Source organism: Rhinopithecus bieti, unplaced genomic scaffold, assembly GCF_001698545.2.
Source record: "Rhinopithecus bieti isolate Rb0 unplaced genomic scaffold, ASM169854v2 scaffold_8760, whole genome shotgun sequence".
NCBI lineage: Eukaryota > Metazoa > Chordata > Mammalia > Primates > Cercopithecidae > Rhinopithecus > Rhinopithecus bieti.
In genome coordinates, this window is record NW_016806225.1 from 2639311 (window position 1) to 2665596 (window position 26286).

Consider the following 26286-nt stretch of genomic DNA (forward strand, 5'->3'; position numbering starts at 1 on the left):
CCGTAGTTATTTTCATTAAAAAATAAGCAATTTATTCAAATTTATATATATGCATATCTATCGTTTCTATTTTGGAGTATTTGTGGTTTTTTTTTTTTTTTGATGGAGGATCTATTTTACTGTCTTTTTTTTTTTTTTTTTTTTTTTTGAGATGGAGTCTAGCTCTGTCACCCAGGCTGAAGTGCAGTGGCGCGATCTCGGCTCACTGCAAGCTCTGCCTCCCGGGTTCACGCCATTCTCCTGCCTCAGCCTCCCCATTAGCTGGGACTACAGGCACCTGCCACCACGCCCAGCTAATTTTTTGTATTTTTTAGTAGAGACGGGGTTTCACTGTGTTAGCCAGGATAGGATGGTCTTGATCTCCTGACCTCGTGATCCGCCCACATCGGCCTCCCAGAGTGCTGGGATTAAGGCATGAGCCACCGTGCCCGGCCTATTTTATTGTCTTTTAAGAACACATTGTTGTGTTTAGTTATAAATCCATTACTTTTCTCTTTTCTATTTCATTAATTTTTGCCTTTTTAATTAATTTTAATTAATTATTTCTGCTTTCCTTAGTTTTATTTCAGTATTTTTTCTAATTTCTTGAGTGCTTAATTGACTTACATTTAAAGCAATCAATTTCTCTGAGTACAGCATTAGTCAGAAACTCTAGGTTTAATATTAAGTGTTTTAATAATAATTTAAAAATATGCTGCAATTAAATCTTGGTTTCTACTTTGCACAGCTGCAGTTTAAGGGTAGTGTTAACATTTCCAGGTGGTAGGGTTTTACTGGTTTCTATTTTGTTATTATTTTCTGTTTTATTTCACCGTGATCTGAGGATGTGGTCTGTACTCTTTCAACTTCCTGAAATTTATCAAGGATTTCTTCATGGCCAATTATATGATCAACTTTTGTAAATGTTACACAGGCACTTGAAAGAAAGTTTATTCTCTGTTTTCAGGCTTTAGAGTTCAATATTAGAGGTACCAGTTCATGATTAATTATTCAGATCCTCTGTCTTTATATGGTTTTCTGTCTAATTATCTTCCATGAGCTGAGAGAAGTCTCCTAAACCCCTTATATTTCTGTTAATGTAGTTTTGCATTTTCTGCAGATTTTCTATTGCATGTTGGATATGATATTTTTGTGGATTGTGCTCTTTTTGTCAGGATAAATTATCCCTTTTGTCTCATTTAATATCTTCTGCCTTAATTTTCATTTAGTAATATCATGACCTGCTTTGTTTTACTTTCAACCTCATTTATTTTGTTTTAGATGAAAATTTATGCATGTAGCCAAAACACTTTGCAACCTGCAAGGGCCAATCAGAAAGGGTGCTGGCCCTGGCACTGCTGGAAGAGGGTCCTGGAGGGCTCCTGTCTTAGTACTTATGACAGGGCTGGAGTTGAGAGGAGGAGATCTTAGGGGAAGGAAGCATGGTAGCTGCTATTTTAATAACCCTTACAGCTGTACTAGTGCAAATTGGCTGAATCCAACTTCAGAATCATTTTCAAAATCAATCTGGAAGTTTCCCTGACATCCAATTTGAGAATGTTTCTTTTTTCTTTTTTTTTACTAGGTAAACGTATTCCATTTACATTTATTATCATAACTGCTACGCATTATCTTAATTCTGTTATCTTACATTCATATTTAAAGTTGGCTTCATTTTCATTATTTTCTTATATAAGGTACATTTTGTTTCTTAGTTGTCTGCTTTTGTTTTCCCTATTTGGTAATTTGGAAAGAAACAAATATAAAGTTCTCTTTCTGTTCTCTTGATCTACAGCATACCTGAATATAGCACAGAGTACATTTGTTTCTCTAAGTAACTATCAAAAACACAAATTTACTAGTACAAAGGAGAGAATTAGTTGATGAGATGGGAACATGAAAACCCAGCAGCTCATTAACATGGAGGCTACATGCTGCCCCAGGGGTAGGAGTACGGCCTTCCAAGTCATGGCAAACAGCACGCGATGCGTGGGCCATCTGACTGGCAAAGAGGAAATGAAGGAAGATGTACAAATACATTTTTATAAAGGGAATTTCCTAAATGATTAGTGAGATCTCCTAGTGTTGGTATATATGAGTGAGAGTGTGTGTGTGTAGGGGTGGGGGAAAGAGAGAGAGAGAAAGAGAGAAAGGGGCAGGGACAGAGAGACAGAAAGAGACAGAAAAGGAGAAGGGAGTGAAGATACATTAAAAAGTACATAGTGGGCTTATCTAAGCACTACTTTCATCTCTAACAAGGTGCCTCTGGAAAAACAAAGTAAATAGGTTGGTAAACAATGAATGCAAGAAATGTGGTATTTAAGAAAATCATACTGCTTACATCTACATTTCCTATTAGTCATATTACAAAGTTTTTAAAGAAAATATTAATAGTATAGGTCTTGCTAACCAATTCCTGACACAAGAGTTTCAATTGGGATCATTAATTTGTTTCTCTTTTAAGATTTTCAATTACTTATTAACAAAATATCTTCAAATTGTCAGGGAGCAAATAAAGTTATCAAGAAGCGAAAAATCCTTAAATGTATTTTTAAAAGAATTAAATATCTAACCAATTGCAGTAATGGACAGGCAATGTATAATTTTTATAATTCAGACTCAGTTTCTTCCTGTAGATCAGAGCTGAAAAATATAAACAATGAGAAAGGAGTAGAATGCTTAAGTATTTTCCTTCAAACCTCATTTATGACTCAGCACAGCTCAATTAAAGAGTAAGAAAACAAAATATGCCTTTACCTAGAATTGCCACCAGGGTTAGCAGAATCACCATGTGCTTCATTCCTTTTCTTGTGTAGAAATATAGGAGAATGCAGAAAATTAATATTTCTAAAATCTAGAAATGAAAAAGATGAAAAAGAGTAAGTTATTCTACACAAAATCTTCACAATGTCACACTTCTCATTTTGATTTTTGTAGCAGTTCTCATATGAGAGTTGAGGGTGACTGAGGTTCTTAAGGACGACACAGGAGAGCAGCATAAGCACCTCGGCCATCCAGACCCGGAGCTCGAACACCCCTCTCCGCCAGTGATGACCAATCTAGATCTCCAGTCCTAACCTCCCTGGAAGTTCAGCCTCATTTCCCCAAGTATCTATGGGACATTTCCATATGCATGTTTAATAGACATGCCACAGTAATGTGGGTAACACTTCCCACTTGATTCTCTACCTTCCCAGCTTGTTCCTTCAGGGCCTTTGCCCTCCAGTTAGTAGCATTCCCACACTCCCTGTTGCACAAACCCCAAACCCCTCCCTTTCCCTCACTCCCTGCCTTCCTCTCTAGACAGCTGCATTTGCTTCTAACTCATCTCTGATTTTACTCTTGCCTCTCTATAATCCAGCCATTCCACAGCCAGAGGAATCATTTAAAAACACAATTTGGATAATGAAATATTTTATTCATGGAGAACATATATGATACACATCAAAGGGATTTAGATAATATGACAGACACTCACAGATTCTCTACCCAAACTAACAAACAGAACCTACTGACACCTCTGAAGTTGCTCATGTGCCCCTCTCCAGCTGCACTCCCCTCCTCCTTCAACCTCCCCAGGAATCACTACGCTGAAAATTTGTGTTTATTATTCACTTTCTTTATAGTTTATCACATTTCTATGTGTCCCTAAATGGTACCCAGTTTATTTTTGCACATTTGGACTTTATACAAGTGGACTCACACTTGCTTTCACTTGTTTGCTTTTTTTCGCCATGTATTATATTTGTGACATTCTTCCAGGATGATGCATATAGTAAAAATATAAACTAGACCCATTCATTACTTTGCTGAAACCTCCTGTGGTTTCCTACCACATTTAGAATAATATCCAAACTCCCTTCTGGATCACAAAGTTTTAGGCAACTCCCTGGACCTCACTTTGTACCACTCACTCCTGGATGGTCCACTCTGTGCCAGCCTCATGGCAATTTTTAAAAATTCTTTTTTTTTTTTCCTAGTTCTTTGCAATCTTCAGATTGCTCCTGCCTGTAGGCCTTTGCACTAACTGTTCACTCTGCCTGGAATGCTCTTTCACTGATCTTTGCACAATGGCTCCTCCAAGTCACTCAGCTCACAGGTCAAATGCCACCTCTCTGAGAGTTCTTCTCTGACTCTTCTGATCTAACGGAGCCACTCATTATCCTGTCACACCCCCAGCTTCAGGTTGCTGTGGAGCATTTTGCCATCATCATTTCTTGTTCATATGTTTATGTGTTTCTTGTCTGTCTTCCCTACTGGAATGCCAGCCCTAGAACAGGAATCTTACCCACTCTTTTTGCCACTCAATATCTGGTGCCTGGCACACAGTTGGTCACTCAATGAGAATTGATGGAATTAATGAGTAAATCACACCTCAAATTTATTATGAATAAGTCGCCAAAAAAGACTTAATGTCTGAAAAAGTGACTGTTCAATAAATATTAATTGACTAAAAGTCTAAAATGTTCCTGTCCTTAAGAAATTTAGTGTAATTTTGAGTTCTCAGTTTTACTTTTGTTTTAACTTTTTTTTTTTTTTTGGAGATGGAGTCTCACTCTGTTGCCCAGACTACAGTGTAATGGCTCGATCTCGGATCACTTAAACCTCTGCCTCCTGGGTTCAAGTGATTCTCTTGCCTCAGCCTCCCAAGTAGCTGGGATTATGGGTGCCTGCCACCACACCCGGCTAATTTTTGTATTTTTAGTAGAGACAGGGTTTTGCCATGTTGGCCAGGTTGGTCTTGAACTCCTGACCTCAAGTGATCCACCTGCCTCGGCTTCCCAAAGTGCTGGGATTATAGGCATGAGACACTGCGCCCAGCCCAGGCTATTATTTTTGACGAGATGGTATTCTTGGGCTGAATTCGTAAGTATGAATGTTTACTCTTCTAACAGCAGACAGTACCATCACTAATTTTTTTTCTCTTTTTTTTTAACCACAGGAGTTAGGGACCTCACTATTTATAGGAATGCATTCTACCTACAACGCCTTCTCTAAATCAACTTAAATTTGTTTCCATTCAAGGATTTGCTTGTGGGTTTGTTTTTTTCTCTAATCCTTTGTGGGCATGGGAAACAGCAGGCCCTTATCTTCCTCATTAAAAAACCTTTTCATCTAATATGGAAGATGAAATCATCCCTTTTCTTTGTCTTTTCTTCTCCTGGTAAATTAAACCAATTATTTTAACTGTTTCTTACGGGACTTATTTGCCAGACCTTTAATTTAATTGAGTAGTGCTACAAAAGCTATTAAACTTGTATCTCTTTGCCTTCCCTAAAATGGCCATCGAAACATTGGATGTCCTAATTTCTGTGCATTTCGCCAATTGTTAACAGAAATATCCCTCTGGGCCTGGTCTCCCCTCCACCACAGGCTTCCATTTCTCACATGAGACAATTATAGACAGTTCACAGCAGCGTTTGGGCCTCTGTATTTGTTGTGGGAGAAAAGAAAGCTCTTCCTGCGTTAACACACAGAGCCTGTTAGGTAAATCGATTATCATGCTGATTATTAATTTTTGCAGGTATTTGTTATCAGTTCTAGAAACCATGTATGACTTTTTTCATGTGTGGGCAAATTCCATCTCTGTGGCTTCAGATAAATAAAACATGAGTTCCCATTATTCACAGAATAACTATAGTTGCCCTGGTTCTGCCTTGTGGCAAGAAGTCACACAGCTCCTAGGAATAAAATATTAAAGCAGTATGAATTAATGCTGATTTTTTTCTAGCAACATTTTTTTTTTTCTCCCTGAAAACATCAATATTAAAGAAGCCGTGATTTCTGCAGGTTGCGGTGCCCCAGGAAGAGGCTGCATTATTGATTGCAATCTCACAGGTTAGAAAAAGTAACAGCACTTACTGAGTCCCCCTCACTCGTGCGCTGTTCTCAGAGCTTCCTGTTACGAATTCATTGAATCCTCAAAATCACTTAGGAGGTAGGTGCTATCATCGGTTTACAGGTGAGAAAACTGAGGCTCAGAGGGGCAAAATGATGCAGCTCTGATAGGCAGCATGATGGCCCCATAGGAGTCCCTGGTCTAATCTCCAGAAGCTGTGAAGATGTTACTTTACATAGCAAAGGGGTTTTGTATTAGGTTGGTGGGTTGGTGCAATTCTTCCTTCCTTTATTTTCTGTACTAGATCAGAGGAAAAGTTCCTGGGCCTTGTACCTGTGAGGTTTCCATTTAATGTAAGCCTTGAAGGAAAAGCAGACAATTTTCAATTTTTCCCACTGAAAATAACTACTTTCAATGGGAAAAACCTCAATTACTTTTGCACCAACCTAATACAAAGAGCACTGGCAGCTGAAGGGGTGTGTGGCAAAAGAGACAGACAAAATTTTAGCACTGGATGCCCCACTGCCAGTACCAATATCTGAGCCCGATTTGACCTCATCTTGCCTCACCAAGTTCTCAAACGCATAGCCTATGGCCATAGCATATGGCTTCTCTGTCCAAAAGAAATGAGCTCTGCAAAGTTTCTCTCTAAGGCCATATTTAGACAAAGATTTGATCCTTGGTGGTCAGTTTATTAATTCTGCAGAGAGGCATTAAGTGAGGTGTATTGGCATGTGCACCCCAGAAGTGAACAAACTGGTTTTGAGTTTTGGCTTTATCACTTAGTACTTATGTGACCTTAAACAAGTTCCTGGGCCTTCCCCAACCTCAACTTCCCCATCCGTTAAACGCAGAGGATAACAGTGTCCCATGTATAGGGCCAGTGTGCAGGTAAAGAGCAGAATATAATCTGAGCTAGACGTAGGGCTCAGCCACTCAGAGAGTGGCTGCTGCTACCAAAGAGGTGGACTCTTGTGTGGATGCACAAGTGCTATTTGCATTCAGACAATAAAGCAAATAACATCATGCCATAGATATTGATGTCCTATAAAAACATACAGTTTTCTCCCTTAGGTTTCTAATACTCGATGGTGGATTTTGTCACAGTTTTGCCAGAAAGGCTGGCTTAATAATCAGGTTTAGGGTACAGGATGACACCAAATGACAGGCTTGGCCCCAGCATCTGCTGATTTAATTTTTTTGTCTGAGAGAAAATGAGCAATGTGCAGATTATTTTGTGAAGGATTTTATCTTCACAAAAGAGGTTTCCATTTGAATAGTCTTTTGGAAAATCTGGGTGAGCAAAATAGCCATGACCAAGCCTGCCAAAGAACATGAAGTAATTGAGAATTAGGGCTGCATTTTCTAACGTGGTTTTTGCAGAACACGTTTGCTCATAGGTATTACTCAACAAAAGATCCTTCCAAGAAAAGGGCCTCATGGTCAAAGTAGCCTGGGGCATGTAGGACGAACAAAATCAAACCTTTCTCATTCTTACAGGACTTCTGGCTTTTAACATAGCTAACAGAGATGATGAATTTCTCAGACAGGCCATGTTATGCAGAATTTTCCTCACCTAGTTTGACCTTGAAAATCCCATTCCTCTGTGTTTTGGCAAGGATTGGGATTGTCCGTCTGCGGCAGACAGGCTGGGAAAGGCTGTTTTAGTGAGTGAGTGGAGGGCACTTTATTCTTCTCTGGCTGGTATGCACTGGGCTTCTCAAATCTTCCCTCCTTTCTTTTCTGTACCAGATCAGAGGAAAAGCTACTGAACCTTGTCCCTGTGAGGCTTCCATTTAATGTAAGCCTTGAAGGAAAAACAGACATCTGTCTGGGGCACGCAAACACGCAAAACAAGGGGTTGATGTGAGCCAGTGGGTGCCGCAATATTATAATTCCTTTTGTGAGAAATATAAAAGGTATTCAGGCTTATAAATATTTTAGAAGTTATTTGATCAGTCCCGAAAGCCAATTCAGGTGCTCTTATTTATACTTGGTATAATACATAGAGTTAGATGAATGATATGTCAAAGAATAGTCTTAATTACTGTAATTATTATCTTTGCAGTCAGGGCTTGCAGAAAAGCATAGAATTTGCCATATCTGAGGATTAAATATTACTTAGGTGTTTAACAGATTCAAACCAAATTTCAGCTCACAATCTTAGTATAAAATGCATCACTTCTAGAGTCTTTAGAGATGCAATTATATAATGGATTAAATTACAAATGAATATAATATAGATCTATTCCCCTTAGGGTCTAATGCCAACAGTGTTATTCAAAAGTAATTTTATTAAAGGTTTATTTTATGCTATGTTATAAATACCTGAAATTATTTACATTTTTCTCTGTGGATTTACTTTCAAATATACTTTCTTTATCTTAATATGATTTTTCATATATAGATGGGTTTCTCCCAGAACTGTAAAATTCCTGCTACGGGAATTCCTGTCTCTAAACTTGGTGTCTAATCACCACTTAATGGATGAGTGAATAAATGGATGAATAAATTTATTTTAAGAGTTGATTTTGGAAAATGGCAAACTGCAACTCATCTCAGTACTTTTGTGGAAATACACAGTTTAATAAAAGTAGTTTGGATCTCTTCAAATGTTTTCTCTGGTGTTAAAACAATACAAGATATAGCATCATTAAACAATGCTGTTTATTCCAGGAAATAAATCTTGATGCATCTTTAATATACAAAGGATTTAACTCATGCCATTAATTTTCTGGTTTCAGGCTATGTGACCCTTTTCTTAACTAGATGAAGAATTATTTTGCCTGCAGGCAAAGAGTAATAATTTGTTGGTAGGTAAAGAGTAATAATTTGGTAGGCAAAGAGTAATAATTTTTTGGTAGGCAAAGAGTAATAATAATAATAATTTGGTAGGCAAAGAGTAATAATTTGTTGGTAGGGCTTCAAGTCTGGACTATCATGAAATTTTCTGTAAAGTATAAAAGACAGAAGTAAATCACAGAGATCTAGTGCTTATCATTGACTGACAAAAGCTGTAATAATTAAAGAACTGAGTGCGGCATAGAAGTAGGAAGATAAATGGAGCAGAGGGGTTGACACAAAGTATGACAGACCCAAGGAAGGCGATCTGAGTTGGGAAGCCCAATCTTAAAGGCTGAAGGAAGGCAGGGGTGAGGGAAGAGCTAGGAAGTGACAGCACTAGGGTAGAAATAAGGCCTATGAAAATAGATTTTGGGGCCATAACAGATGAGGATCAGGGATTTAAATAGGCAGGGCACTGTGACTGATGGCCTGATTGATTCATTGATCAACCAGTACAAGTTCATGTCCTGAAGAAGTGCAGGGTCTTCTGAAATAAGACAGGCAGGTAAATAGATAAAGAGGTCCAATCTGAGCCATGCCCATGAGGGTAAGTTTTCAGAGGTCATAAGGAGATGGGGCTGTGGGTCAAAGGAGGTAGGGGAGGCAGACAGGTACAACAGCGCTGCCTTATATGGCCAGAGGGGGCTCACTGGTCAGATTTGTTTATTAGGAGGAGCTTGTACCAGTGTTGATGAACAACAGGGGAGGCAGCCTTGTTAAGAGCCTGCTGACACAGTTCAAACAAGAGATGGTGGAAGCCTGAGTTAATGCAACAGGAATGGGAATGTGAAAAAGGGGTCAAGTTCAAGAGACTTTACATTTCCAAAAGGATCAGGGGCAGGAGTGAGGAATGAGGGTGGAGGAGAAGTCATGTGTAGTTTAGGTTTCCAGTATGGGAGGCTGACATGGAAGAGAAGAGAGAGTCTGGGAGAGAAGATAGTTTGTTTTTTGATACGTTACAATTGAGGAGATGATGGGACGCCCAGGCAGGGATGAGTAATATGTGGACAGATGACAATATAGATCTGGAGCCCAGGAGGTGCCTGGGAAGGAGAGGTAGGTCTGGATTAAGAAGTCTTTAAAAAGGGTGCTAGTGGGTGGGCAATGGGATTCTTTTAGAAGACCTTGGAAGAGTGTGCAGCATCAATAGAAGTGAGGCAGAGGAAGAGGAGGTGCTCAAGAGTCTGGCATGGATTAGTTAGAGAGGAAGAAGAGCAACAGGGAAAACATTTGGAGGGAGCAAGGAGGAGAGAGGTTCTAGAAGATCATGGGCCAGGGAGTAAATGCTGCATAAGGTTCGAGAAGAATCAGGATCAAAAAAAGCAATTCCTTTGGCAATTCATGGAGAGGGATTTACTTCTCCAGACTTCTCCTACACCCTAATTCGTCACTCCTAGTCCCCTTCCTGTTGGGAATGTAAAGCCTCTAGAACTTGGTCCTTTTCTATATTCCCATTCCCATTGCATTAATTCAGGCTTCCATCATCTCTTGCTTGGACTGTGTCAGCAGCCTCTTAACAAGGCTGCCTCTCCTTTCTGTTAATCATCAACACTGTGGCTACAAGCTCCTCCTAATAAACAAATCTGACCAGTGAGCCCCTCCAGCCACATAATGCAGTGCTATTATATCTGTCTGCTGTTCCCTCTACTGGCAAAATCCCCTACCTCCTTTGACCCACAGACCCATCCACAGATTGGAATGAGTGAAGAGTCAGTGGGAGCTGAGGAAGTGGACAGGGCCAGCAAGAGTAGACTATTTGAAGACATTCTTGGTAGTAAATGGCAGGAGTGAAATTGGGCAGTTTATTAAAAGGGTGTGCAGTGTATGAGAATTTTTTTAAAATAGAGAAACCTAAGTATCTTTGTAGGGCAAGAGAAAGGAGTAGAAAAGGAAATGAAAGTGAAAAGATCTGTAGATATTTGTGTTCTAGTGGTCAGAATACATATCAGAAATGGTAGGATATGTAGAATTCTTGTCATACACACTAGGAACTGCTTCAGTCATGTACTTAGAGCAAATTTAATCAGTAGACACATCCCTGTAAATGCCAATGTCACACTTTTCAATACTAGGCATATAAAGTAGGATCGTACTATTTTACCTGTTTTAATGGCAGAAGGTTAGACCAGTTAGCGTTTGAGGTCACTTCTAATCCTAATAGTGTATAATTCTGTGTGCTTGGATTCTTTTTTTGTTTCTTTATCTTGAGACAGGGTCTCACTCTGTCACCCAGGCTGGAGTGCACAGCTGCAATCATGGCTCACTGCACCCTTGACCTCCTGGGCTCAAGATCCTCTCATCTCAACTCCCAGTAGCTGGGACTGCAGGTGCATACCACCATGCCTGGCTAATTCTTAAAATTATTTGTAGAGATGAGGTCTTGCCATGTTGCCAGACTGGTCTCAAACTCCTGGGCTCAAGCAATTCTCCCACCTTGGCTTCTCGAACTGTTGGGTTACAGACGTACGCCACCATGCCCAGCCTGATTCTTTTTACTGTTTTCACAACTATTTTACCAAACCGGTTCTTGGTTAAATGCTCAGCTAGACTGTCCCAGCTTTCTTCTTATTACCTACCCTTCCTAGAATATTATTATTCCCCAATCTGTACCAACTTCTGTGACAAGTTGCATATCAACCCTTTTGATCATATTCTCTTTATACCTACAGATACAGCCACTGCATCAAGCGAGATAACCCAGTTAACACCTTCATATTTCTCTACCAGCTCATTTCATTCTTTTTATTTTTTTGAGACAAAGTTTCGCTCTTGTCGCCCAGGCTGCAGTGCAATGGCACCATCTTGGCTCATTGCAACCTCCACCTCCCAGGTTCAAGCGATTCTCCTGCCTCAGCCTCCCAAGTAGCTCGGTTTACAGGTGTGTACTACCACTCCCGCTAATTTTTGTATTTTTAGTAGAGATGGGGTTTCACCATGTTGGCCAGGCTGGTTTCGAACTCCTGACCTCAAGTGATCTGCCCACCTCGGCCTCCAAAAGTGCTGGGATTAAAGGCGTGAGCCACTGTGCCCAGCCTCATTTGATTCTTTTACACATCTGTTGGCATTGTAGTACTGTTGTGTGCTCCTCTCAGATAATCTGTGGCATTGATCTCAACAAGGACTTTAAAAAAATTAATAAATCACTTTAATCTTTTCACTGGAAAATTAAAGATATAAAATTTAAAGTATAATAAAAGAGAAATATACAAGTTTAAATATTTTGTATTGGTTGACAGTACTAATGGGAATATAAATGAATATGGAAATTCTGGAGGGCAGTTTGTCTACATCTATCAAGTTTTTAAAAAAAATTATTATACTTTATGTTCTGGGATACATGTGCCAAATGTGCAGTTTTGTTACATGGGTATACACATGCCATGGTGATTTGCTGTATCCATCAACCCATCACCTACATTACATATTTCTCCTAATGCTATCCCTCATGCTCATCATCACTGGCCATTAGAGAAATGCAAATCAAAACCACAATGAGATACCATCTCACGCCAGTTAGAATGGTGATCATCAAAAAGTCAGGAAACAATAGATGCTGGAGAGGATGTGGAAAAATAGGAACACTGCTGGTGGGAGTGTAAATTAGTTCAACCATTGTGGAAGACAGTGTGGCAATTCTTCAAGGATCTAGAACTAGAAATACCTTTTGACCAAGCAATCCCATTACTGGGTATTTATCCAAAGGATTATAAATCATTCTACTATAAAGACACATGCACACATATGTTTATTGCGGCACTATTCACAATAGCAAAGACTTGGAACCAACCCAAATATCCATCAATGATAGACTGGATTAAGAAAATGTGGCACATATCTATCATGGAATACTATGCAGCCATAAAAAACAAGGACTTTTTTGAAGAGAACCCCTATTTTGAATAAAGTTCAGTAAAGCAAAATGTGTCCTCAAGTATTGTCCCTTCAACTTGGAAGGGAATGTTTTGTTTTACTCTGAGTTAACCTAAAACATGTTGCTTTGGAACTTGCTGGATTAATTGATGTGGAAATTGTTCCAGGAAAGGATACCTGGGAAACTAAGGGTGCTTCTATGGCTGACTTAGTATTTCAAATACTTTGGTGTCAGTCAAATACATTTAGATTTTAATAAGATGTTAGTGCTGGTAAGGAAAAGGTTATGTTCTCTAATATCTGCATGTACTGGTGGTCTGGATAATACAGATTTGGGGATAGTAAAATATTTAGAATTCTTACCACATAGATCAGGAACTGCCATCCGACCAAGTAATACTGCACTGTTCTTGCTGAGATTGCCTGAGTTATATTTGGAGCAAAGTTCACCAGTAAATATGTTCCTGCAAATGCCAGTGTCATACCTTTAAATAAAATTGAAAAGAAAAACCAAATTGAAACCAACCTAAAGCTTTTTGTTGACGCAGACAATGCCTAGAGACTGAGCATTACTTGTAAAAGTGCCAGTCGCCCCTCCCTATTATACTCCGTTTCATCAAACCATCCCTGGATAGCATCCACATTCACCTGAAGGCTTTCCCTTTACAGGGGAATAGAGCTGGGGGATGGATGGGGTAGGACATAACCTCCAATTTTTCTCTGTTGTTCTGGACAACTCCCGGTCTCTTCAGGGAAGCTTTTCCCAGTGATCGGGAAGATCAGTATATGTGCTATGAAGATGTGAAAACACATCCTAAGCTGACCGTTTCCTCATGGGCCAGTAAGTGCATGATGGATCTAGACATGTCTAGATCTGTCTAGATCTAGATGGCACAGTCCAGAGGACAGGGAAACCCATCACGTGATGATCTGCTCTACACTCACTCATCCCTGGAGACTTCAACACACTCAGGTGATTTAATAATTTGAAACTCTGGTAATGAGTATCTTTAATCACTGCCATTTATTGGATTCGTTTTAGCAGCAATAACAAAGGTGAACGCTGGCTTTGCTATGGGAGTTTAATTAATCCAGTCTAGAATATAGAATTCCAAGGTTAGCTTAATAAAATAAAATAAAATAGAAACCACGTCATAAACCTATGTAAGGAGTGTGTTACTGCCATCGGTTTAGCATTACTTAAAATGACAGAAGAGGGGTTGGGGGTGAGGCCACCAAAGAAGGGGTGAAGGGAGGACTTGCCTTTCCAAATAATGTTGAAAAGTGCTTATTTATATATAATTAGCAGCCTGAAAAAAACCCTGATATAAGTAGTGTATTTTAGATAGCACACTTGAAAACATACTTCAACTTGTTTCATCTCTGAGGTCAGTGCTATTGTGGATATAATTTATAACCAACATTGACTCCAACCTGAAACAATTTGGTTTGTCTACAAAGTCTCACAATTTGAAGGCACCAATTTCCTGTTCCTCTTATGCAAATGACTTAGGTTTTGAACTCTAGTTCTTGGAAACAAATAGCATTTGATTTTTCGCAAAACCTAGACAACAGCAAATCAGGGTATTGTAGAAGCTACAAGGAAGTTTCCTCTAATGTAACGATTTATTCTGTAATACTTTGTGAAGACAGTTTATATGCAATCTTTAAAGCTATTTTGAATGAGAACTTTAGAAACAAAAACCAATATACATTATTAAACACTGTAATAAAAGCAAATGATAAAACCATATGTAAGAACTTGGGAGAAAATTATTTGTCAGTCATATCTTTTCTTTGGAAAAAAATTACATAATTGTTCAAAAGTAGGTCCCTAGGAGGAAGAGATTTAAAAAAACTGTTTTCTAAACTTGGTATGATAAAGTAGCGTAAATCCATTTAATATACTTTAAAATGTCTCAGATACTTGTGTTTCTTTTGTGAAATCCAAATTTCTAGTTATATCAATTTCCTCCATCAGATACTTCTTTATCTCTACTAATAGTATCTAGTTTCTATTAACTTTCTTGTATTTAAATTTAGTTTCAAGTAGGCAACACATGTATATGGCAAAATTCCAACAATACACAAGGTGGACTGGTGAAAAGTTAAATCGCATACACCCTGATGGTTCACTAGTTTTCCTCCTCAAAGTCACTACCACCACTAGTTCTTGGGGTTTTCTTTTCAGAGATGTTTTATGCATGTGCATATAAAAAAGTGTGCATGAGTTTTTTTTTCATAAATAATTGCATATTATATAAGCTTTTCTGTATCTTGCTTTTTTTTTCTACTTAGAACATTTTGGAGGATACTTCACATCAGTATATGCAGGGTGGTGTCATTCTCTTTAAGTCTACTGGTATTCTATCTCACGGAGGTAGTATTGTTTACTGAATAACTTTCCAATATTGTCCCTGTTTCACATCCCGACATATCCCTCCCTACTTCACATCCACGTCTGCTTTTGCCTTCCATGTCTGTCCCTATCAATGTATATCTTCATTGCATTTCTTTTAAAATTTTAATTTTGTGGGTACATAGGAGGTGTATATATTTATGGGGTATATTTCATTGCATTTCAAAACTTTTAAAAAATATAAAATGGCTGATGCTTTTACAGTTATTCCTTCTTTCCTTCCTTCCTTCCTTCCTTCCTTCCTTCCTTCCTTCCTTTCTTCCTTCCTTCCTTCCTTCTTTCCTTCCTTGTTTCTTTCTCTCTTTCTTTCTTTTTTTTTTTTTTGAAACAGAGTCTTGCTATGTCACCCAGGCTGGAGTGCAGTGGTGTGATCTCAGCTTACTGCAACCTCTGTCTCCTGGGTTCAAGTGATTCTCCTATCTCAGCCTCCTGAGTAGCTGGGACTACAAGCACGTGTCACCACGCCCAGCTAATTTTTGTATTTTTAGTAGAGACGGGGATTCACCATGGTGGCCTGGGTGGTCTCGGACACTTGACCCCAGGTGATCTGACCACCTCCGCCTCCCAAAGTTCTGGGATTACAGGAGTGAGCCACCATGCCCGGCTGCAATTGTACTTTCTAAGTTCCTTTCACATATATTATTTCTTTTGGGCCTCACATCACTGTGCATCTGCTAAGTAACTTTATGGCAATTCAGCAGGTCACACATTCTTTCTTCTTAATAATTTTTATTTCGGCTATCTGCAATAATTACAAAGGCAGTTCTGGACAACTGCCACCAGTTGTATGCTGGTTTATTTGGCGTCATTTATATTTATGTGATTTACTGTTCCCTTTATGAGTCATATGCACATTTTTCGTGTTAGTTATTTGCACTTCCTTAAATAAATTCCTTTTAAATTTATTTATATTCCACCTTTTTCTAAAAGTGATATGAGATATCAGTTCCTGCTATTTTTATTTCAGTAAAGTTACATATATTCCTTCTTTTGAAAGACACAGATTTCTGACTGAGGAAACTTGTTAGTTTACCTTCTGCTGGACTGTTTACCAAAAGGAGTAATCTGGACATGTAAGATCCTCTGAAAAGTCTGCTGTCAGAAGTCTCAGAGCTCTCTTGTATGCTATTTGTTTCTTTTCTCTTGCTGCTTTTAGGATTCTTTATCCTTGACCTTTGGGAGTGTGATGATTAAATGCCTTGGGGTAGTCTTCTTTGGGTTAAATCTGCTCAGTGTTCTATAACCTTCTTGTATATGAATATTGATGTCTTTCTCTAGGTTTGAGAAGTTCTCTATTATTATCCCTTTGTATAAACTTTCTAATCCTCTCTTCCTCTACCTCCTCTTTAAGGCCAATAAGTCTTAGATTTGTTCTTTTGAGGCTATTTTCTAGATCTTGTAAGTGTGTTCTGTTCCTTTTTATTCTTTTTTTTTTGTCTCCTCTGACTGTATTTTCAAATAGCCTGTTTTCAAGCTCACTAATTCTTCTCCTCGATCATTTCTGCTGTTAAGAGACTCTGATGCATTCTTTGGTATGTCAGTTGCATTTTTCAACTCCAGAATATCTGCTTGATTCTTTTGAATTTTAAAAATTTCTTTGTTAAATTTATCTGATGGGATTCTGAATTCCTTGTCTGCGTTATCTTGAATTTATTTGAATTTCCTCAAAACAGCTATTTGAATTCTCTGTCTGAAAGATTACATAACCCTGCCTCTCCAGGATTGGTCCCTAGTGCCTTATTTAGTTTGTTTGGTGAGGTCATGTTTTCCTGAATGGTCTTGATGCTTGTGAATGTTTGTCAGTGTCCGGGCATCGAGGAGTTAGATATTTATTGTAGTCTTTGCAGTCAGGGCTTGTCTGTACCCTCCTTCTTCGGAAGACTTTTTGGGTATTTTAATGAACTTGGGTGTTGTGATCTAAGTTTTTGGTCACTGTGGCCATATCTACATTAGGGGGCACTCCAAGCCCAGTAATGTTGTAGTTCTTGAATATTTGTAGAGGTACCATATTGGTGGTCTTGGATAAGATCTGGATGAATTATGTGGATTAACAGGAGAAGACTCTTGTTCTCTTCTCTTACTTTCTCCCAAACAATCTCTCTCTCTCTGTATGTATGTGTGTGTGTGTATGTGTGTGTGTGTGTGTGTGTGTGTCCTGAACTGCCTGGAGCTGGGGGCGAGGGGTGGAATGACATAAGCACCCCTGTGGCCACTCCCACTGGGACTGCACTAGGTCAGACCTGAAGCCAGCACAGCATTGGATCTTGCTCAAGGCCTGCTCTATCCACTGCCTGGCTACCACCTATGTTTCCTCAAGGCCCTAGGGCTCTACAATCAGCAGGTGGCAAAGCCAGCCAGGCTTGTATCCTTCCCTTCAGGGTGACAAGTTCCGCTAGGCCCCGGGTGGGCCTGGAGATGCTGTCCAGGAGCCAGGCCTGGAGTCAGAAACCTTAGAAATTTACCTGGTGTTATATTCTACTGCAGCTAGGTCGACACCAAAACCACAAGACAAAGTCCTTTCTACTTGTCCCTCCCCTTTCCCCAGGCAGAGGAGTCTTTCCTCTGTCCACCACCCTCAGGTACTGCCAGGGTACTGCCAATAGTCACATAAGGCCCAAAGGCTCTTCAGTCAGCTTATGGTGAATGCTGCCAGGCCTGGCACTACCCTTCAGGGAAGTGGGCTCTCCTGTGGTTCAGGGTAGGTCTAGAAATGTCATCCAAGAGCCAAGACCTGGAATCAGGGACCCCAAGAGCCCTCTTGGCACCCTACCCCGCTGTGGCCAAGCTGGTACTTAAGCTACAGGACAAAATACTTTTTATTTGTTCATCTCCTTTTCTTAAGCAGAAGGAGTCCTTCCCCACAGCCACCACAGCTGTGAATATGCTCGGCCACACCTGAAACTAATACATCTCTGAGTCTCACCCAAGGCTCATGGTGAGTACTGTCTGGCTGCCACTGCTGATTATTCAGGGCCCAAATACTCTAGTCAGCAGATGATGAATCCTGCCAGGACTAGGTCCTTCCCTTCAAGGCAGTGGCTTCTTTTCTGGCCCAGGGTGTGTCAAGAAATGTCATCCAGGAGCTAGGGCCTGGAATGGGGACCTCAGGACTCTGCCTGATGCCCTATCCTGCTGTGGCTGAGCTGGTGTCCAAGTTGCAAGACAAAGTCCTCTTTATTCTCTCTCCTCTCCTCAAGTGCAAGAAAGGAGGCTCTCCCAGAGCTATGAGCTGTGCTGCCTGGGGCTGGGGGAGGAGTGGCGTCTGCACTCCCTTGGCTTCCCAGCTGTTGTCTCACTGGATCATATGCCCCTCAAGTCCACTGGTTCTAATCCTAGCACAGCACCAGGACTTGCCTAGGAGTTGCAGTTCTTGTGGCCATGCAGCCTTTCAAGTTTATTTAGCACCCCAGAGAAATTTTAGCCTGCGGTGGCAAGGCTTGCCAAAACTCAAGTTCACACCTCTGGGGTGGTTGATTCCTCTCTGGATAGAGCTGGTCTAAATGCTCCCTCTGTGGCCATCAGCTGAGCTCTAGTCAGTGTTGGCAGCATTGAGTTCCAGCGCAAAGTCCCATAATCACTGTGCTCTTCTTCTCCAAGTGCACAGACTCTCTGTGCCACTTGGCCACTGCTGGCGGATGTGGGAGAGGTGGTGTTGGTGATTCAAGACTGTCCTTCCTACCGTCTTCAGAGCCTCTTTCAGCAATATGAAGTTAACACCAGGTACTGTGATTGCTCACCCGAGTTTTGGTTCTTATGAAGGTGCTTTTTTGTGTTTAGATAGTTGTAAAATGTGGTGTTCCTACAGGCAGGACGATTGGCAGAGGCTTCTATTCAGCCATCTTGCTCCACCTCCTTTGTCTGGACATGTAAGATCCAAAAGGAAGCAGGGTATCACCAACATGTTCCTCACCCAGGGAAATGATACATTTTAGGTCAAGACTTGGATCCCAGGAGTCTAATCCAAGCTGAAACTGCCCTCATAAAATTCACATTTCACTGCTACTTGCTACCTGGAAGAGCTTAGGCAAGTTATTTACTCCATTGTGACTCAGTTTCCTCATCTCTAGGTACAAATTAAGTCATCATACTTGCAAAATCCCAGGAATTTGGCTCTGCAAGAGGCCAGTCTAGGGAACTGAATATGCTTCAAAGCCCACTGAGAGGCCTGATGTGACAGCGGATCCTGGATAGATCCATCTCAGGATGCTGACTGCCTGCCATGAGCCAATGGCCATCTGAGTTAAGCTTAAAAATTAGTCCAAAATTGTATCTCTAATATTATAGCCTTGGGAAGATCAGGGACCATCACTGGGGCTATCTCTAAGGAGATAACCCAATTTGATAATGGAAGGAGTGAGCAGGAAGGAATTGGCTGGTGTTTTCTGAATGCCTAGCAAAGACTTCTCGCTGTTGGTTTTCAAAGAAAACAGAAAGAAGGACATGGCATAACTAACAGACATAACAAAGAAGAAGGAAAAAATAGCAGTCTTATGTTTGCTACCCACAGCTAGCCTCAAGAAACTGGTGCATAGAGTCCCAAGATCTGGATATTGGAGGGGACATAAAACAGCAGCCAGACAGCTGTGGGTAAGCTGCAGGTAAGAGGCAATGTCTAGATGCTAGATGCTACACACAATACAGGCATGGGATGCCATCCTCTGTCCTCATGCCCAAACTTGCAGCAAATACATTTTTCTCATCATATACAACTCAAGTCACTTCGAAGTCTATAATGGTCTGTTGGGAATCTTAGATTTAGCTTGATAACATACACAAATATTTAAAAAAATAACCTCTCCCTATAAACTTGATATTTGTGCAAAACAGGTAAACAAGCAAATCCCTGCCTTTTATAATAGATACACTAGTTATACTGGGAGGGCATATGCCAAGGGAATGTAATCTTTTTTGTTTTAAATAGAGACACAGTCTCACTCTGTTGCCCATGCTGGAGTACAGTGATGCAATCATAGCTCACGGCAGCCTCGAATTTCTGGGCTCAAGTGATCCTTTCATCTTGGCCTCCTGAGTAGCTGGAACTACAGGCATGTGCCACCATGACTGGCTACTTTTTAAATTTTAAGTTTTGTAGAGATAGGGTCTGGCCATTTTGCCCAGGCTGGTCTCGAACTCCTGGTATCAAGTGATCCTCCCACCTTGGCCTCCTAAAGTGCTGGAATTGCATGTGTGAGCCACTATGCCCAGCCAGTAATAATTTTTTTTAGGTGTTGTTCTTAAAATTATTGAGTTCATAGATGTGTATGGCTGACATGAGAGTTATGGTATAATCAGCATCATGCTAAAATGTGATGATAATGATAACTATAATAGTAATAACTAATACTTGTAAGCACAGTTCTAAATGCTTTATACATAACTAATTTAATCCTTCCAACAAATCTGTGAAAATGATTTACCCTTGTGTTATTATACTGTTACAACTTTTACTATACATAGGTTGTATAGTATATGACATATAATATGAATAGTATATAATGTATACTCTTAAACTGTTACCATCTACATTTGACAAATGAGGAAATTGAGCCACAGAAGAAATAGTTATTTTGCCTGGGATTTTCCAGCTAAGAAGAGGAGAGCTGGGATTGGAACCTAGGTAGTCTATTTTCTTAACTATTATACTCCACTGCCTCTTATTTGCCTTAAGAATCAAGGCCACTGAATGGACAGCTCAGGGCTGTCATTTACATTGAAGCCTGTATGAGTGGCACCCCTAGGAGCTGTACAGAGCACAACCTGAGGCCGTATGCAGCATCCTCACTGGGGATAAAAGAAATTGATTGTTCCCGGCAAAGGTCCCTGGGGTCCTTGACTGGTCTCAGGTAATATTTCTGGCCCTAAATTTCCTTTAGAAGAGTATTCGGCGCGGTGGCTCAAGCCTGTAATCCCAGCACTTTGGGAGGCCGAGACGGGCGGATCACGAGGTCAGGAGATCAAGACTATCCTGGCTAACATGGTGAAACCCCGTCTCTACTAAAAAAATACAAAAAAAACTAGCCGGGCGAGGTGGTGGGCGCCTGTAGTCCCAGCTACTCCGGAGGCTCAGGCAGGAGAATGGCGTAAACTTGGGAGGCGGAGCTTGCAGTGAGCTGAGATCCGGCCACTGCACTCCAGCCCGGGTGACAGAGCGAGACTCCGTCTCAAAAAAAAAAAAAAAAAAAAAAAAAAAAAAAGAAGAGAAGAGTATTCCCAAACTGGTATTCCCTGGAACCAGTTTCGTAAGACAGATGCTCCACCAAAAAAGGTCCCAAGGCAAATGTATTTGAGAAGAGGTGAATTAAACAAACTTAAATCATTCTTTTACTGGAAAACCTCTCCGATCCTAATGTATTAGCATTCACTGTAAATCTCCCAGAGGAGGATGTGGTTGTCATATTTTCTAAACATATTTGACCATTTATATTGCACTGAAATAGTGTTTTGGGGGAATATTTTATATTTTGGGAAATACTTGACATTTAACTGGATCCAGCTGTGAGCATGCCTTTGTTTCAGGAGGCTACTAGTGTTCTGTTGCAAAATTCCTCTATAGATACCTGTGCACCAAGAATGTGGTTGGAGGAAAACACCCCAGAATCAGGCTCCTTCTGAAGGTTCTGTTCACAGGCACCTCTAACCTGTGGAGTCCCTCACCTGTGCAAGTCTTGGAATCTAAGATCTACTTGCACAGTTCTTCCACAACAGATATCCTGGTTCCCAAGCTCCTCTTTCCCGGAACTAAAACCTGAAATCTTCTTGAATTTTGTCCACTCTCCAGCTGGATGCTACTTAATATTAACTGCCCATTTGCTGACTTCTGGAATCTGGTCTGACCTGACTTTTAGGAACCTTAAGAGTGTTTCTTATTCAGCTAACCTGACTGCAACCAAGATTGCAGTCTAATCCCTTTGGTTCCTGCAATATATCTCCTGGTCAGTGGGAGTCCAGTTATTGCTTTTGTGGGATAACAGGAGTCAAAGAATAAATTGGACTCCTTAACATCAAACCATTTGGGAATACCCTCCCATAAGTACAATCTCTCTGGATTCATCAGGCTTATGGTAGCAAAACCTTGAAGAAGCCCTCAATTGAAAATCTCAATGATGTGGTGAATTCAAGTAGTCCATCAGAAAGGCTCCCATTCTTGAGGCAGCTCTGCAACCAAAACAGTCAATCTGTCTTCTCAACCACAGACAATGGGGCATTTAGCTAGTTTAGTATTCTAGACACTGGCTCCAAATCAAGCTGACTTCTGGGGTGGGAAATGGAAGGAAGGAAATAGCCCTCCTCTCACTATTAATCTCGTGATATTCTATTTAGGGAAACCCTTTCTAGGTGACCTGAAGTAATCAAATTGCTGGTCTCTGGAAATTGCTGATGAGTTGACTGTCATTTTTGTTTCTATGATGACTCTATCTGGTTTTAAATCAACTGGGATCTCACAGATGATTTGGTGCTTTTGATGTCTAAGGGAGAAGAGGGAAGAAAATCCTATAGTTTTCAGCTGATTGAAGGGGAGAGAAATCTGGTGCTTTTACTTTTTAAAGGAAAAATAATCATTAAAATAATTAATCCACTAAGAATCAGAGCACAGTCCAAAACCTGTCATTGACTTAATAATACTTGGCGATTGCTTTCAGACATAGCTTTGTGAGGTCATTTTTTGAGACTAGTGGTGAAAAGCTTCATAGTCACAGAGTAACATTTGGCAATAAATTAGTTCAGCTTGTTTCCACATGGTCCCCAAATCTTCATTTGTTCCATCATGAAAAACAAACTTCCATTTGCTCGAAACAGGGAAAAATAAATGATCTTCCTCTACACATTTTGATAATTTAATTTTTAGCATGTTCATGTGTTAATCTTTAAAAAACCCCACTAACTACTCTTTTCCCTGTTTAGTTTTAGTCCCTAGGAAGTAAAAGATGCTTTTTTTTTTTGCTTTTAACAGGAAAAGCTACATTTTCTCAAGGCAACGGCAACAAAGGCTCAGAGCAAATACATGTGACTTGACACATTTCTGAGAGGGGTTGGGGAAAAGTCCTTCCTTGGACTTCCCTAGGTATGAAGTGGGTTGCTACATCTCAGATAATGATAATCTTAGGATATCACTTGTTGGAGGCAAGGGTATAGAATAGGTGACTCAACCCTTTTTTCATTCCTAGGACACTAGATTAAAGGCAAAAATTGGTCATGTTTAACTATGGTATGAAATAAATATGACTTATGAGTTACATGGCCCTACTCCAAAAGCATTAAGTTAGGTAGGAAAAAACAAAACAAAGCACCCAATCAGAGTTGTGGGAAAGGTTACCTGGATTCCTAAAGTTGGCAAAAATGTCCTAATCAAGGTTTCCTCTGATTAATTAGTAGAGTACAGTGGTGGGTGGTGGTGGTAGTAGTCATAATGACAATTATAGCTAATATTATTGAACACATTATGTGATAGGCTCTGTTGTAAGAGTTTTACATATATGAACTCATTTAATCCTGTGAGGTATGTAATATTATCTTTATTTTAAAGATTAGAAAATTGAAGCTTAAAAGCTTATTTATGTAACTTTGCAAAAGTTACATAAGGTTCCTCCAGTGTGGCCTTAAAAAAGAAAAAAGAGAAGGGTTATATAAGGTTACATAACAGCTTTCTGATACTAAAGACTCACCCTAACTTTATACTATAGCTATACCAGATTGCCATTGTTAGGATACTGGTCTACCATGTACTAGTTATATGACCTTGGGCAGGTTACTTAACCTTTCTAAGTATCAGATTTTGCTTCTGTAAATGGATTGTTCCTACATTCAAATGAGATAATCCATGCAAAACACTTAACATAGTATTTGGCAAGAGTAAATGTTTAATAAATGTTAGCTGCTTTTAAAAGATGAGGAAGTAGGCCAGGCACGATAGCTCACACCTGTAATCCCAGCACTTTGGGAGGCACTGGTGTGTGGATCATGAGGTCAAGAGTTTGAGACAAGCCTGGATAACATGGTGAAACCCTGTCTCTCTAAAAATACAAAAATTAGTCGGGCATGGTGGCATGTGCCTGTAATCCCAGCTACTTGGGAGTCTGAGGCAGGAGAATTGCTTAAACCCAGGAGGTGGAGGTTGCAGTAAGCTGAGATCACGCCACTACACTCCAGCCTGGGCAAAAGAGCAAGACTCTATCTCAATAGAAAAAAAAAAGGTGAGGAATTAGCAAAGAATCCCAAATAATTACTTAAAAGTTTTATTTTGTTAGTTTGTTTTCTTGATATGTGTGTGTGTGTGTGTGTGTGTGTGTGTGTGTGTGTATTTCTCCTTCCTTATATTGCATTTTTAGTACTACCTCTTAGGAATCTCTCAGCAATGAAAGTGGTAATAGAAATTATGACAATTATATTGACAAAGCTTTGCATTTTCCAAAGTACTTATATATGAATTAATTAATTTGATCTTCAAAACTATCTTATATATTTGTCAGAAAAGTGAGGCTTAGAGAAGTTAAGTAATACTAGGTTGCCCATACAGTTGATAGCCAGAGTTGAATCCAGATCTGAAGTTATGAGAGTCAGTTTAATTTAGATCCTTTAATGTTGAGAGCTGGTTTATTGCTTCTGGTAATGTTTAGTTGATAATGCGCTCTCTAAGTATATAATAAAATAAACTGTACATATTGATATTTTTATTTCTTCCTTTCCATAGTTACAACTTACATTTACTTTTTTCCTAAGCCTTACAGGCAAGAGTTATGGTGGAGTATGAAATAGAAATTTACTTTACCTTTTCGTACCTTTGTTAACATTTCTCATGTTATTCCCTCTGTATGTTCTCCTCCAAATTATTGGATGTAGCCTCTGCCTGTCCTGCCCAGCTGTCAGAACCAATTCAAATGTTATCTCTGCTGTAAAAAATTCTCTCTGATCTTCTCAGCTAGAGAAGAACAGAGCTAAACCTGAGTATTTTGTCCCCTAGGGGACATTTCAGAATGTTTGGAGACATTTTTGGTTGTCATAACTGAGTGGGAGGATGTTAGAGGGATCTAGTGGGTAAAGGTCAGGAGGGATCTTAAAGATCTTACAGTGCACAGGGCAGCCCCTACAATGAAGAATGATCTGGCCCAAAATCTCAGCAGTGCTAATTCAGAAACACTTCTAAACTAAAGACTCATAGCATTATGGCACATATTCTTTTCTACTTAAAAAAAACTTATTTATGAATATATTTTATCATGGACTATAAATTATTTCAGGACAGGGATTCTGTCTTAATCATCCTTTTATCACGAATATTCAAGATTAGTTTGCAAATCCCCCTTTATATCTGCATTCTGTCATTAAATACCTTAGGTTAATTTCATCATTATTCAACCATTAACTATAAAAGATGACAGATACTAGATAAAAGGATTGAAAGTTCCCTTAAGTCACTTGATAAATGAGAAAAATAATGTATCTAGGAACTAATTTTTAGTTTATAAAACTCAGGTATTGGTCATTTCTTTTCACCTTTTTTCTTTCTTTCTTTTTTTTTTATTATACTTTAAGTTCTAGGGTACATGCGCACAACATGCAGGTTTGTACATATGTATACATGTGCCATGTTGGTGTGCTGCACCCATTAACTCGTCATTTACATTAGATATATCTCCTAATGCTATCCCTCCCTCCTTCCCCCACCCCACGACAGGCCCCGGTGTGTGATATTCCCCTTCCTGTGTCCAAGTGTTCTCATTGTTCAATTACCACCTTTAAGTGAGAACATGCGGTGTTTGGTTTTCCGTCCTTGCAATAGTTTGCTGAGAATGATGGTTTCCAGCTTCATCCATGTCCCTACAAAGAACATGAACTCATCCCTTTTTATGGCTGCATAGTAGTCCATGGTATATATGTACCACATTTTCTTAATCCTGTCTATAACTTCTGGACATTTGGGTTGGTTCCAAGTCTTTGCTATTGTGAATAGTGCCACAATAAACATATGTGTGCATGTGCCTTTATAGCACATGATTTATAATCCTTTGGGTATATATCCAGTAATGGGATGGCTGGATCAAATGGTATTTCTAGTTCTAGATCCTTGAGGAATTGCCACACTGTCTTCCACAATGATTGAACTAGTTTACAGTCCCACCAACAGTGTAAAAGTGTTCCTATTTCTCCACATCCTCTCCAGCACCTGTTGTTTCCTGACTTTTTAATGATCACCATTCTAACTGGTGTGAGATGATATCTCATTGTGGTTTTGATTTGCATTTCTCTGATGGCCAGTGATGATGAGCATTTTTTCATGTGTCTGTTGGCTGCATAAATGTCTTCTTTCGAGAAGTGTCTGTTCATATCCTTTGCCCAC

At 39.7% G+C, this 26286-nt stretch overlaps 1 protein-coding gene across 3 annotated transcripts in view; it reads right to left on the reverse strand.

Moving 5' to 3' along the window:
- The window catches only part of NIPAL2 (NIPA like domain containing 2), a 109046-nt gene that overhangs the window by 24666 nt on the left and 58094 nt on the right, over positions 1 to 26286 (reverse strand). For all 3 annotated transcript variants that reach the window (XR_001886250.1, XR_001886251.1, XM_017875301.1), the window contains exons 5-6: positions 12896 to 13017; positions 2737 to 2833 (exon numbers count right to left, since the gene is read on the reverse strand). Coding sequence is in view for 1 of the 3 variants with exons in the window: in XM_017875301.1 (XP_017730790.1) it covers positions 2737 to 2833; positions 12896 to 13017 (219 nt within the window). In the remaining 2 variants the exon portion in view is untranslated. The remainder of the gene's footprint in view (positions 1 to 2736; positions 2834 to 12895; positions 13018 to 26286) is intronic.